This window comes from Sminthopsis crassicaudata, chromosome 1 (assembly GCF_048593235.1).
Source record: "Sminthopsis crassicaudata isolate SCR6 chromosome 1, ASM4859323v1, whole genome shotgun sequence".
In the NCBI taxonomy this organism is placed as follows: domain Eukaryota; kingdom Metazoa; phylum Chordata; class Mammalia; order Dasyuromorphia; family Dasyuridae; genus Sminthopsis; species Sminthopsis crassicaudata.
In genome coordinates, this window is record NC_133617.1 from 372,906,293 (window position 1) to 372,921,993 (window position 15,701).

At 36.7% G+C, this 15,701-nt stretch overlaps 1 protein-coding gene across 2 annotated transcripts in view; it reads right to left on the minus strand.

Annotated features, from left to right (window-relative positions):
- Positions 1–743: 743 nt before the first annotated feature.
- ACAA2 (acetyl-CoA acyltransferase 2) overlaps positions 744–15,701 on the minus strand; it is a 31,237-nt gene continuing 16,279 nt past the window's right edge. The window contains exons 5-10 of one of the 2 annotated variants that reach the window (XR_012484409.1): positions 15,498–15,645; positions 12,150–12,325; positions 11,459–11,588; positions 7,577–7,668; positions 5,457–5,633; positions 744–1,377 (exon numbers count right to left, since the gene is read on the minus strand). Coding sequence is in view for 1 of the 2 variants with exons in the window: in XM_074279361.1 (XP_074135462.1) it covers positions 1,293–1,377; positions 5,457–5,611; positions 7,598–7,668; positions 11,459–11,588; positions 12,150–12,325; positions 15,498–15,645 (765 nt within the window). In the remaining variant the exon portion in view is untranslated. The remainder of the gene's footprint in view (positions 1,378–5,456; positions 5,634–7,576; positions 7,669–11,458; positions 11,589–12,149; positions 12,326–15,497; positions 15,646–15,701) is intronic. The other variant, XM_074279361.1, reaches the window with a different exon arrangement.

The window sequence follows — 15,701 nt, forward strand, 5'->3', positions numbered from 1 at the left end:
CCAGACCTCAGAGCTTGATCTGAAAATAATTCTCAGAGCTGGGACCAGAAAATTCTTGCAGTTAGATCCAGAAAGCAAACTTAAGGAAAAAGTCTTTGCCCAGCCATCTACTACTTGGAAGAATGACTGTTTCTCCCTCTTCCGCCTTGCCATCAAGAAAGCAGGGAGACCCAAAAAAGGAATGGCCTTTTCCATCAGAGAACTAATTGGGTAGATTCTCTGAGGGAGAAAAAGGACATAATGTTCCCCAATCCAGAACTAAGTTGTCTTGGGCCTGAATATGCTTATATGTGTCTTCATGGAATGCTTAAGACTGTACCCCCTAGATACTTATGGCAATAAGTTATGCGTAGCTGAGTGAAACCAGAAGCTCCTTTATTAATCCTCCTGTTGTCATTTATGGCTTATTCAGTCTAAGGACTTAAGTGCCTTAGTATAAGGGTGTGCCCTCAGTCTGAGGGATGTATTGTTAATGTAATTATCATTCTTTTCTTGCTTTGTGTTTCTGAATGAGATAGTGGTTTTATCTTTTATCACCTGTCACTAATGAGGGCCTGGGAGCTACAGTTATTAATCAAATCAAATCCACCCTCACCAGCTATACATAACTGTGGGCACATCAATTGATCTGTCTGATTCTATCTTGTTAAATGGCATCATATTTACATGACCTACCAGCTAATGATTTGAGGAAAGCACTCTGTAAGTCATAAAGTACTGCAAAAATGAGCCACTTAAGGTAATTTGAAATTGAGATGACTTTTTATTGATATTTTATGACAATTTTTGTCACAGATGATCTCTGAAATGCCTTTAATATACAACAAACATAACTTCAAAAATGATCAATAAAAGCCTTTTGATTATGAAATGAGAAACACCTCTTTAAAGGACAGGAGTGAACCAGGTAACTAATTAGAGAGTTAAGGCAACAATTGGCAAGATGGCCTTGCAATTATGCAGTAAGGCAGAAAGGCATATTTGGCGGTTATATGGCAGGAATCCTAGTTTTGTCAAGTTACCTTAATTAAGTTTTGGCTGAGAGATACGTTTTATATTACTGGTGCCAAATCTGGAAAAGCAGTTTAAAGATGAGCACACATCTTGCATAAATAAATGGATTTCTCTGCCTTGGTAACTTCAGAATCCCCATCTCTCTTTACCCCCGGGACCACTGGAAGTTTCTTTGTTAACACAAGGTCAGTTTTGTGAAGGTTATTATTTTTCTTTCACACAATTTAGCAAATAAATGTTTACAGACTAAGGACTCTAGTTGCTGTGTCCTTGTGTCCTCAGGCCGTGTTCTCAATGATAAGAGCGATTCCTTGGCCACCACCAATACAAGCTGATCCAACTGCATACTTTCCACTTCGCCGTCTAGAAGAGAAAGCAGTAGATAAGGTTTACTTTAGGAGATGCAGACTTCCCCATCCCTGTACTCTTCCAATGAACAGTCTCAGATTCTGGGTTTGGATGGAATAAATGAGTCTTAATGAATGGATAGTTTTAGAAACGTTTTGGCTCTTTTTGATTCTTGAAGAAGATGAATTAGTCTTCTTTAGAGTATGTAATATCAGGTTCCAAGCCCACTAGAGACAAGCTTACACTCTAAAAACCTTTTTGAAGATGCTTCTCATAGCTGAAATTGTTTTGGAAGATGGGGAAGGGAAACAGTATTTACATAGAGCTGACACTTTTGCAAAGATTATCTCATTTGATCCTCAAAACAACTCAGAGTGGGTGCTATTATTATCTCATTTTATAATGGAGTAAACTGAGAAAAATACAGATTAAGTGGCTCATCTAAGATCACACAGCTAGTAAGTATTTGAGGCTAGATCTGAACTCAGGACTTCCTGACGACACAACACCCAAACTCACTATCCATATTTCACCAGCTGCCTTTAAAATCATTGAAAGGAATACTAGAAAAGGAGTCACATGGGTTCCAAACCTAGCAATGACGCCAGAGTCATGTGACTTTAGGCAGTTATTCAATCCTTTTTAAAAATAGTACTTTATTTTTCCAAATACATGCAAAGGTGTTTTTCAACATTCATTTTTGCAAAACCTTGTGTTCCAAGGTTTACTTACAGTAAGTAACCTGATAGAGGTTAAATGTGCAGATCTTCCAAACATCTGTCAAGTCATTCAAATGTTTCCTCATTTACAAAAAAGGGAATGCCCTCTGGCCTCCCTACATCACAGAATCATAGTGAACATCAAATCAAGTAATGTAAGGAAAGCGCTAGGAGTTTAATGGCATTATTTTTCCACTTGGCTCAACCAAGCACTCAACATAGCTGAGTGAAACCAGAAGCTCCTTTATTGATCCTGGTGTTGTCATTTATGGCTCTTCAGTCTAAATTCAACTTTATTCTTCCTGCAAAGCATGTGGTTCAGCGCCAGACGTGAAGTCAGGGAGCAATGGGGTCACGAGTTTGAGAGCTAGAAGAGACTTCAGGGGTTATCTACACTAACTTCTCAAGTTACAGAGGGAGGAAGCTGACTCCTAGGCTGTTTACTAACAGTTTCCCAAAGACATGCAAGTGGGGATAATGTTTGCCCCTCCTCCTCTCACAAATGGCTTGATAAGGCTTCCCAAAGAACACATTTCAGGATGGCACTGAGGGAAGAATTTTGAAATAAAGCACAGAAGGACACGGAGAGTTGTTGGGGGCAGGGTGAGGAGAAAAATGAGGGGGAGTTTTTGAAGGGGATAGGATGAAAATATTTCATTAGTAAAACAAATCAGAGTAATACTAATGTTTGCTAGCAATTACATGTTTGCAGCTAGTGGTGCAGTGGATAGATTGCTAGGCTTGGAGTCAGGAAGACCTGTGTGATTTAATAACAATAATAACAACATTTATATTGCACTTAGATGTTTGCAAGGTGCCTTACATAGGTTGAATCTTTCGCTTTCCACAACAACTCTGGGAAGCAGGTTGTGTTCTTATCCCTATTTTCAGATGAGGAGACTGAGGCAGGCAGAAATCCAGTGGCCTAAGAGCTAGGGGGCCACAGCTGAACTCAGATCTTCCTGGCTTCAGGTCCAACAATCGATCACCGATTGGCCTCTGGGCAGTTAGGATTAGGAGTGATGTGGAATGAGTGCTGTGGTGCCAGAGCCAGTAGTGGGACTAACGTTTAAGTGTTCATTTATAAGTGTTTAGTATTTTTTTATTATTTTATTTAGTGTTCAGTATGCACTGTGGTTAGTCCTGGGATCATAAAGAAAATGTATGGTACCTTTCAAGGCATTTATATTTAATGTCAGGAACAACCTTTATATACAGAGCTGATATGGGGGGGAGGGGACAAGGCACGGAGAGGAGGCTGGCGGGAAAATCTCTGACAGAAAGTGGGGCTGGAGCTGACCTTGAAGGAAGCCAAGGAAGTCAGGAATCAGAGGTAACAAAGGAGAGTGTCCCAGGTATGAGGCACTGCCGTGGCAAAGGCACGGAGATGGGAGATGGAGTGCCGCAAGTGAGGACAGCAAGAAGCCATCACGAGATTATGGGAGCCCCCAGTCACTTCTCTCCAGGCTCAGCTCTCTCCTTTATAAAACAGGGGCTTAGATGGGTGGTTTTTCAGTGTTTTTTGACTAACTGGTCCTAAAGGCCAGGAAGGCTCTAAATTTATAATCCCATGATTGCTTCTTTATGCTTTCTCTGTCAAGCTGAACGGTACAAACCCAAGGTGGCCAGAAGGGGGAGCCCTTGTCTTAAAATGGGAAAATGGCGTCAGTCTCTCCAATAGATGCTGGGAATAAAGAGTAAGAGCTTAGCTTGGGAATGACTCTTCCTCTTTTGGTCTTGGGACTGAAGTGTCTTCTAGATCAGAGCTTTAATTTGGAACTGTGCCCAAAGGGCAACCAAACTGTGCACACCCTCTGACCCAGCAGTGTTACTACTGGGCTTACATCTCAAAGATCTTAAAGAAGGGAAAGGGACCTGTATGTGCAAGAATGTTTGTGGCAGCCCTCTTTGTGGTGGCCAGAAACTGGAAACATCCATTCAGTTTCACCAATTGATGGACATCCATTCATCTTCCAGTTTCTAGCCACTATGAAAAGAGCTGGTTTCTTTCCATAGTATTCTTATTCAGTCATTAAAATTGGATATGAAATCCATCAATTGGTGAATGGTTGGGTAAATTATGGTACATGAATGTTATGGAATATTATTGCTCTGTAAGAAATGACCAGCAGGATAAATATGAGAGGCTTGGAGAGACTTAAATCAACTGATGCTGAGTGAAAGGAGCAGAACTAGGGGATCATTATATACTTCACAACAAGACTATATGATGATCAACTGTGACAGACTTATCAATGAGGTGACCCTGATAGACCTGGGATGGGAATCCCCATCCAGAGAGAACTATGGAGACTGAATGAAGAATGAACCCCTCTATTTCCACTTTTGGTTTGCTTTTTCTTTCTCATGGCTTTCCCCTTTTGTCCTATTTTTCTTTCACAACATGAGTAATACGGAAATATTTTTTAAGTGACTGTATATGTATAATCTACATCGGATTGCTTAGTGTTTTGGGAGGAAGGAGAAAAAATTTAGAAAACAAAATCTTTTAGAAATGAATGTTGAAAACTATCTTTACATGTAATTGGAAAAAATAAAACACTATTGGGGAAAACAAATCAGAGCTCATCAGCTATTTTTTAAAATGCACAATGTTCATTTCTTTCAGGTCAGCGCCACGGCAATCCCTCCAGTTCTTTAGCTTAAGAGAACAGAGCTTTCTTGGTGAATCCAAAACCTTGAACTATTGGCACGGATCATGGAAACCATCCCAAAGCAGCTCCGCAAGGAAGCCCCTGCTCACCTGTCCTCAGTGGTCTATGAGGAGATGATGTGGTAAGCAACATGGTGAGGAGCTGGTTTTGGTTAGAGCGGTTCATGATGCCCATATGAAGGCACAGGGGGAAGTAATCTAGATTGGTGGAGTAACAGGCTAGGATTTGAATCTTGGTTCTTATGACTCCTGAAGCAAAGCTCTGCCATTTATCACATTGCTTCCTAAAATGTAACCAGCTGGGATAGGATAAGTCTAAACTAAATAACCTAAGACCATCACAACAGAAGAAGACAAAACAACAATAAAACACATATTCATTGTTTTTGGATTGGGTCGGATATTCCAGTACCAATTCTGATGTTTATTACTTGTGTGAACTTGGGCACATCAAGACTATCACCAAGTCTCAATTTCCTCATTTGTAAAAATAAAGGAGCCTGGACCATGTGATCTCTGAGCCCCTTCCAGTTTATGATCCTAAATATAAAAGTACATAATTTCACATGCTGATTTTTTTATGCACTTCCCAACTTGCCGTTGTACTTGTGACATCCAACCAATTTGTGCTGTAAAGCCCAGAAAGACATGGCTGTTTGAAAATGAGAATGAGACGAAATACAGTAACTTCCCATGAATACCTTAATTCATGAACCAGATGAGCAGTGATCCGTGTCCCAGAGGCTGCCAAAGGGTGGCCCAGGGCGATGGCTCCTCCATTTACATTGGTTTTGCTTGGGTCGAGCTGCAAAGATTCTTCCACAGCTAGGTACTGGGGAGCAAAAGCTTCATTCACCTTCAGGAGAAAGGGTAAAACACTGGTTAGCTAAAGTAATTCAGACTGTTGTTGTTCAGTCATTACAGTCATGTCCAACTTTTTATAACCCTATTTAGTGTTTTCTTGGCAAAGATACTAGAGTAATTGGCCATTTCTTTTTCCCTGCTCATTTTACAGATGAGAAAACTGAGACAAGCAGTGACTTGTCCAGAGTCCCACAACTAGGAAGGGTCTGAAGCTGGAGATTTGAACTCAAGAAAATGAGTCTTCCTGATTTTAGGCCTGACCCTCTGTCTAATGTACCCTGTAGCCACGTATTAGTTTTAATTCATAACTCTCTTTTTTGTAGATTTTACATTTATTCTATCTGGATCGACATTTTAGGTGACTTTATAAAGAGTTTTTGTATTTGTACACAGTGTGACTTGTGTCCAGATATCAGGTTAAATCTCTGCTTTGGAGCTGGCTTCTCATCAAATGTTTGTTTTATAAGCCAGCAGTTTTTAAATTCTATTACTAGTTCTAGATCTTAACTGTTTCTCAATGATGATTACAGTTTCTAGACTTTTTGGCCAGATATCTAGGTTGGCTAAGAGTTAACACTGTAACATAGCTAATGTTACATGCTGATTTTTTTATGCACTTCCCAACTTGCTGTTGTACTTGTGACATCCAACTAATTTGTGCTGTAAAGCCAATGCTAATGCTCTAGACCCCCACTTTGGATTAGGTCAGATATTCAAATCCCAATTCTGATGTTCATTACTTGTGTAAACTATCATCAAGACTATCACCAACTCTCAGTTTCCTCATTTGTAAAAATGAAGGATATAGAACTGGTGATCTCTCAGCCTCTTCCAGTTCTGGCTTTCAATTCAATGAATTCAATATGCAGAACAAGGGAAGACATAACCATTCCATTATATTCTGTCTTGGTCAGCCATCATCTAAACCACTTTATTTATAAATAAATAGTATTTAGAGTGACACACTGCATTTTAGGAGAGTTGCAGACAAAATGAAATGGGTACAGATGACAGCTGGAATAACAGGGAACCAGAAAGTATGCCATATGTGGTGAAAGAACTAGGGATGACAAACCTGGAGAATGAAAGGCTTAGGAGAGAAAACAATAAGTATTTTTAAGGACTATGACCTGGACCTCTGCTATCCTGATTTATGAGAACCAGATCCACATAGCTGGTCACTAATTTTTAAGCATATTTCATCAGTCATCTTCCCTCAGGAGACCAAGTTCATTATCTAGAATCCCAAGGGCATCATCTCAAGGCTATATGTTTACAATTGTGCCGTTTGAAGTACACAAGCAAGAAGGTATACAAACAAGCATCTGCGGTTTTTCTGAGTTGGTACATCTATCATGTGGCCTGGCAACACAATAACTGTCTAATAAATTAGGCAGCTGGATGGCATAATAAATAGATAGTGCAATGAGCCTGAACTCAAAAAGACCTAAGTCGTTTTCAAATGACTTTTTGGGAAGTCATTTGACCTGTTTGCCTCTGTTTCCTCAACTGCAGAATGGGGATACTCTCCTGCCAAGGCTATTGTGGGTATCAAATGAGGTAATATTTATAAAGTACTTTGCCCAATGATTGGCGTACAGCATATGCTTAGTAAATGATAGTCATTGATGTGGTTATTTTTCCTGCTATTGCAAATTGCAACCTCTTTCTAACTTTGCAGTCTCCCAGAGACTGATGTAATCAAACAATCCAGCACCATTGCAGATAAGCTGGCAAGGAACCTTTTAAAATTTATTTATCCTATCCTCAGGCAATAGATATGCAATCAATCCATCACCAGGACTTCTTTAAGCAGGATGAAAAGACTTTGGATACATTTTAAAATGTCAGTAGCACTACTTTGCAAAATTTAAAGTGCTACTTATATAAATAAATAAATTATTACTATAAAAGTGCTAAGGTGAAAGCCATTGATAATGGGTCCTTTTATTCTTACTGTAAAAGGCAGAATACTTACTTCAACCAAATCCATGTCTTTCAGGTTCAGTCCTGACTTTTTTAATGCACCACTGATGGCAGGAACAGGACCTATAAGAAGTTAAAAAAAAATCTAGATATATATGTGACACAAAATATCTCCTTTTCCTGAACAGAGAAGCTAATATTCTAACAGAATGATTAATTTGTTCTAATATAGACTGTCCTAGATAACTTCAGATCCCTTCCAACTCAGACTTTGTGATTCTATAATCGCCCCGCATCCTTCAGTATATCATTAATTGAGTCAATCGATTTTTTTAAAGCAATTACTACATGTAATTATATATATATATATATATATATATATATATATATATATATATATATATATATATATATATATATATATATATATATATATATATATATAGTGTAGATGAAGGTTATCAAACAGGAGAAGAATAGCAGTGGAAGAACTAGACTGAGCAAAGCTTTTTAATGCAAAAGATGGGATCTGGGCTGAAGGAAACCAGGGATTGGAAGTAAGAAGGGAGAGCATTTCAGTTATGAAGGATAGCCATGGAGGTAAGGGATAGAGTAATGCACTTAAAAAACTGCAAGGAGGTCAAAATAGATGGATTGTAGTGTATGTGGAAGAAAAGAAGGATTAAAAAAAAAATATGGAAAGGTAGGGCAGGGCCAGGGGAAGAAGGGTTTTAAATGCCTTAAATATGTGATCATGAGGAAACAGAAAACTTGACCTACACAGCAAGACTGAATAAGATGTCATCATTACAGGACAGAAGATGAGGGGACGATTGTGCTCTTTGTTCTGCTAAAGCTTCTAATAAAACCAGGGTGGCAAAGACTGGAATGATGTCTTTTCAGTAATATTTGGGCCATAAAGAAGGTAATAGCAGCGGAGGTAGTAGTTTCTTAATGTGAAGGTTAGATTAAATAAAACGAGTTATGGAAAAAATGAGTTACTTTGTAGAAAAGATGCTAGAAATAATAGAGAAACTTTACATGGAATGAATAGGGAAGGGAATAAGCAATTATTAAATACCTCATATATGCTGGATATTACACTAATAATCATTTTACAAATATTTCATTTTATGAGTAGGTGCTATTATTTGTACATTTTATACTTGAAGAAATTGAGGCAAGTGGATGTTAACTGGCTTACCCCGAGTCACAACTAGTATTTCAAACCCATAGGCTGGATTTGAATTAGGACTTCCTGAGCATCCACTGCACCATCTAACTGCGTCTTTAAGAATTTAAACAAAATAAATCAAACTGGTAATCAATCAAAGTTTAATTAGAACAATTATATGCTTATGGCCTGGTCTATCTATGATTACTGTCATTTGTCCTTTGTTTTTGACATTATGAGTGACTTCTTGACTCCTGAATGAATTAAATAAGGCAAATTTGCACAAAGTCATCAGTTTCACTCTCTCTTCCAGGGTCACTGAAGTCCAATGGCAGGACAAAAGTCAGATCTATTGGTGATAGGCAGGGATGCAATGGATAACCTCCAAGCTCTAAATGATCCACAGAGCTGGCTTCAGCCTCCTTCATGACTGTTGGAACAAATTGTCCTCCTCTGGCCATTCAGCCAAGGAAAGTCTTAGGGTAGACCCTCCCCTAACTCACCCATGGATCTGAGGCCCTCAATCAGGTTTAGCCTGTCTGACGAGACTGTTTACTGTTGTTCATGCTACAATTTTTTGGAGTCACAGGTGAGAATTGGGTGAAAGGCAGACACCAATGATAGATGAGCAGACCTGAAAAGAGCTCATTAAATCCTCAAACCAGAGGTGCTAAGCTTCCTGCACGATCCCATCCCTCCTTATCATACACTCTACAAGTACTAATGACTACATAACTGGCTTCAAGGATGTATGATTCCATCAATATAGGGCTTTGCTCTCTATATAGCCCGCAACCCCTCTGAGGGGTTGAAGTACTATGGCCAAAATATTCATCTCCAGCATACCAACATTTTGGTATGAGTCTCTAAACAGAAATAACAGAATGCCCTGAAGTCTCCCCACCTGCCAAAGCCCAGGCGACACTGGATAAATGTTGAAAAGTCAACATTCCTGCCCCACCAACAAGAAGTAATGAATGAAGCACTTAGTAGAGCATGAACATACAGGGGTCAGATGAAGAAATTAAAGCCATATAGCCAGAAGAAAAAATGCTATAAATCATTATTGATTGGGGAAATACAAATTAAGACAATTCTGAGGTACCACTTTACACTTCTCAGATTGGCTAAGATGGCAGGAAAAGATAATGACAAATGTTGGAAGGGATATGGGAAAACTGAGACACTACAATACATCATTGGTGAAGTTGTGAATTGTTCCAATCAGTCTGGAGAACAATTTGGAACTATGCCCAAAAGACAACCAAACTGTGCATATCTTTTAATCTAGCAGTGTCTCTACTGGGTCTATATCCCAAAGAGATCATAAAGGAGGGAAAAGGATCTACATGTGCAAAAAATGTTTGTGGCAACCATTTTAGTAGTGGCAAGAAACTGGAAACTGAGTGCTGCCCATCAGTTGGGGAATTATACTCATATGGCATATGAGTGTAATGGAATATTATTATTCTATAAGAAACAATCAGCAGGATGATTTCAGAAAGGTCTGGAGAAACTTATACCAACTGATGCTAAGTGAAGTGAATAGAACCAAGAAAACATTGTACACAGCAACAAGATTATCATCAATTCTGATGGATGTGGTTTTTTTCAACAACAAGATGATTCAGGTCAATTCCAACAGACTTGTGATAGAGAGAGCTATCTGCATCCAAAGAGAAAACTATAGGGACTGGGATAGGAATCACAACATGGAATTTTCATCATTTTTGTGGTTGTTGCTATTTGCTTGCTTGTTTTTTTCTTTCTCATTTTTTCCCTTTTTGATCTTTCTTGTGCAGCATAATAAATGTGGAAATATGTATAGAGGAATTGCATATGTTTAACATATATTGGATTATCTGCCCTGTAGGGGAGAGGATGGGGGAAGGGAGGGAAAAAATTTGGAACACAATGTTTTGTAGGGGTGAATGTTGAAAAGTATCTATGCATATGTTTTGAAAATAAAAAGTTTTAATAATAAAATAAAATAAAACATAAGAGATTCCCTTGTTAAAACTACTTAAGCCTATACTGCCACTGACACCCTAGAGTTGGTAGACTTGGCCAGCTGAGGGGAAGTTGAAGACTATGACAAATGTTATTTTTGTTGCTCTATTCAAGCCAGACAAGAAAAACAATTCTTTCACACTAATGTCTGATCACTCTTTTGATCAAATGTCGAGATAGTATGGACCACAAGAATGGGAAGTTAATGTTCTCATTGTGTCATCTTTTATTTTATGATAAAAGATGTTGAACTTGAAGAACCAGGATCCTATTTTTGCCTATCCACACCTGCAGCAAGCATCATGGTTCTGCAGGACTCAGTCATTTTTCCAGTTAGATTATAAGCTTCTTGAGAGAAGGAACTAGTTTTTTTGGGGGGAATGGGGAGGAGGTTATTCCTACATTATAGAGAATAGTACCGTTCACATAGTAATTGCTTTGTAAAGCAATGGAATCATGATATCAGGGAGGCAATGCCAGGACATGCAAGTGAATTGGGTTTAAGTGAGGAAGGGCTATACAAGGTCCTCACTTTCTCATCAAGAACCTCCAGTGGCCATATATCCTAGTTGATTGACTGAGGACTTGCCCTTTTAGTACTTATTAATACCTCAAAGAATTTAGAGTTACCTAGGGACATCAACATTAAACTGCTATACTGATAGCTTTAAAAATCTCATCTCTATCAAAATTAATTGAAGTGGACAATTCATTTTCAGTCTAACTTACCAATGCCCATAATATTTGGATCACATCCAGATACAAAGTAGCCCACAACTCTGGCAAGTGGAGTCAGGTTATGCTTTTTAACAGCATCTTCACTTGCTATGATCACAGCTCCAGCTCCATCAGACACTCCCTTTAAAAGAAAAGCAATATTAAGTGAAAATGATAATAATCCAAAGCAATAGGTGTCTGAGCAAAGGTAATGACAGCAGGGGTAATTAAAATGAATGGAAAATGATACTGAAGAAACACTGTTTGCTTGGGGATATTGTAAATAGGAAAGACAGTCAAGCCTTCTCTAATGGGCATAGGGAACAATAAGGATACTATTTTTAAGGAAAGTATTTTCACTCCCTTTTTTTCTGCTTTTTCTTTTCCATGTCTCCCCCTCCCTCCATCTTATTTTTCTTGCACAACAAGACAAATGTGGAAATATCTTTAAAATGATTATATGTGTATGAGCTATATCAAATTACTTTCTGTCTTGGGGAGGGAAGAAATAAGGGAGAGAGAAAAAAATTTGGAACACAAAATCTTACAAAAATGAATCTTGAAAACTATCTTTATATGTATTTGAAAAAAAATGAAACATTATTGAGAAAAAATAAAATTAAATAATCTAAAACCCCTGTGACACATTTCTTTCTGGCAATTGCTTTTAGAATAGACCAAACATCCTAGAGTCAACACCTACTGAAGCATTTCCTGCAGTGACTGTTCCATCTTTCTTGAAGACTGGTGAGAGCTTTGCCAGTTGTTCCAAAGTTGTTTGCGGACGGGGATGTTCATCCATTCGCATCATGTCTTTTCCCTTCCTTGTTTTCACTTCAATTGGTGCCATTTCATTATTAAAGTAGCCAGCATCATTAGCTGAAACAACAGAATGATTTTTTTTAAGAATAAAAATTTTAAAATCCAAAAAAAAAATTCTATAAAAAAGTTGAAACAATTTCTGAGTCATTCTTTGCATTAGACTTTAGTCTAAGCTTCCATTAGTTTGCCTCTATAATAAGACTATCAAGATACTTAACCTATTAAAAACAACAACATTCTTCCCCTACCTAAACACCTAGGACATTACTATGCATCTATGAGGATATATATGTGTATAGATACATCATATAATATTCAAATGATGTTATATGTATATACCTTATTCTATAAAATATATTATCATATCATAAATTATGTAATATATCATAAGAGATAGTTTAATTTTGTTGTTTATATATTATATATATATATGAATTTTTATATATAACATACACACAAATACATACACATATATATTTCCCCATAGGTACAGAGTAGTACACTAAGTCTTTAAGTATGTTTTTATTAAGTTATATACATAATATATAATTAAATATGTGATTTATATACATAAATATATAATCATATGTATACACATGATTATGTATTATGTGATTGTAATTAATGTATATTATAAAAGCATGAGATATTCAATTCATACATATAAATCTCCCCACATTCATATATGCCTATGTGCATAGATTTACATATAGACAGTGAATATACTCATAAATAAGTACATGGCTGTGCTTACATAAGCATATACATATATATGTGTATGCACGTATTAGATAAGTACATCATCACACATGTATATGCATATATACATACCACCCATTTTAAGCAACAGATGCTTGATTTAAGTTAAGCAATGTTGTCTCATAGCAACTATGTTAATATGGTATCTATTTCTCCACCTAATATTCTTCTGCTTGTATAACGACATAAGGTGACAAAGTACATCCTTAATAAAAAGTTAATTATAAACCAACATTGTACATGCATACTAAAATGCCCAAGGATTTCTCAGGCTGTATTAATAGAAGAAACATAATGTCTAAATTAAGATGTAACAGTCTCAGTATGCTCTGCACTGATTAGACCTCATTTGAAAGACCATTCAATTGGGGGTACCACTTTGGAAAATGGATATTGGAAAACCTGAATTTGTACAGGATAACTTTATTATGGTGAAGTCTTGAAAACTTCTATGAAGAATGGTCAAAGGGAATTCAGTGTAGTTAGCTTAGAGACAGCTAAGATAAGATAGCCCTCTTCAAATATTTTTAAATCCACCATAGAGAAGAAAAACCAATTTTTTCCCCCTTAAATCACAAAGACCAAGTAAAGGACTCTGGGGCAGAATTTACAAGGAGTTTAATATATTAATTTTTTTTAGCTATTTGAAATCTTTAAACTATAAATGACCTCATGAGTACATGAATCTCTTTTCACTGGACCTAGTCATCCAAAGGCCCATCTGTTGGAATCACTGAGGAGAGTGGACCAGATGAAGTCTAAAATTAACTTGTCATTCTAAATTTTAGGATTTTAAGTCAACAACTCAGATTTATATAGCACTTTCTGCTTTGTAAAGAACTTTCCTCAAAAAACTCGTGAGATCAATGATGCCAATATAATTTCAATTTTACATATGAAAATCTCAGAACATTCAAGTGTTTTGGCCATGGACAAATAGTTCTCAAATCCAGAGCGTCTGACTCAACCTCAGAAGATCTTACTTAAATGGAGAGGCTGGTAAGTATGATGAAAAAGTATGGATTTGAAATGAAAGAATTTCTGGGATCCTGGATGTACTACTTACTATTTCCATTTCTATCTAAGCATTACACACATGCTTTTTTATTCATTCATTTGTCCATTCATTCATTCACCCATTCATCTTTTGGTGAGTCACTTCAAGTCTCGGGGCCTCATTTGCAGAGCTGTAAAATAAAGTCTCTCTGCCATACTACTGTCTCTCTATAAAATAAAGATTATAAACAAAAAACCTGGCCCATTTAAAAATAAGGATGATACATTGGAAAAATACTCTTGCTTTATTCTTTCGGAAGTTTAAAAAGTTTAATTAAAAAGAAGCTAAAAATATTTATTTAAAGAATATGCAGCATGCAGATAAGCACTGAGGAGAAAACAGAAGAAATTTAAAAAAGATCACTCTCCTTCTAGGAATTTAAATTTATTGGGGAAAGCATACTAGCTCAACATGAAATGTAAGTAAGTTAAGCCAGGATGACAGGCTGATATTTATGACACCTCATCCTCCACAATTTCGTAGATGGAATTTCCCAGCCATTCATAATTCACCCTAGTTTTTCAACTTGCTGACATCACAAGTCCATTCTTATAATCTCTTCTTTTCTTTCTGGCAAACATTTTTTTATTTCATAATCATTTTGATAAAGACATTGCTATACAGAATACTGTATACAGTAATAAGATTTTGTGATGATTAACAGTGATGGGGTTGGTTGTTTTCATCAATGAGGTGATTCAAGGCAATTCCAATAGACCTGAGATAGAGAAAGGGCCATTCGCATTCAGAAAGAGAATTATAGAGATTGAATGTGAATCAAAGCATATTATTTTCACTTTTTAATTTTTCTCCCTTTCTCATGTTTTTTCCCGTTTGATCTGATTTTTCTTGAGCAGTATGAGGAATATAGAAATATGTTTAGAAGAATTGCACATATTTAACCTATATTGGATTGCTTGCTGTTTTGGGGAGAGGAGTGAGAGGAAAAGTGGGAGAATATTTTGAAACACAAGGTTTTGCAAAGGTGAATGAATTATCTTTGCATGTATTTGGAAAAACAAAATACAATTAACAAAACAAAACATTGCTATATTATCATCCTCTTCATGGAGAACCAGATTATTGTATGGAGAGGATACATTTTGTATAACCTTAACTAAACTCCATGACCCTATTGGATTCAAAAGACATGACTACATATGGTGGTAACAAGCCTCTAGCTAAGAAAAATGTCCAGCTCAATTCATTAGTCAACAAGTACCTCATCTAATCAGCTAATACAATCCAAAAGAAGATATGACAGAAAACACTAAATCTCAAAATGTTACTTGAAATAAACGATTAAATATATAATTATAATTTAACAATTTAGTGTTTAGTAAACATTTTGATTTAAAAAAAAACAAATGTTAGAAATTCTAGAAGGATTTTTTATCAATTAATTTCACTGACCAGCTTTCCATCTCTGTTGTGACTGTAAAGCATATTTATCACAGGTTTCTCTGCTTATTTTATGTTTTGCAGCAAGATTCTCAGCAGTAATTGCCATGGGGGTTTTAATATGCTGATCAGTCAATGCAGTCCACAAAGTATCTTCCAGCTACCAAAGACATTAATAAGTAAAAAACATGTTAAAGCAGGTTTTGTAAAAATAAT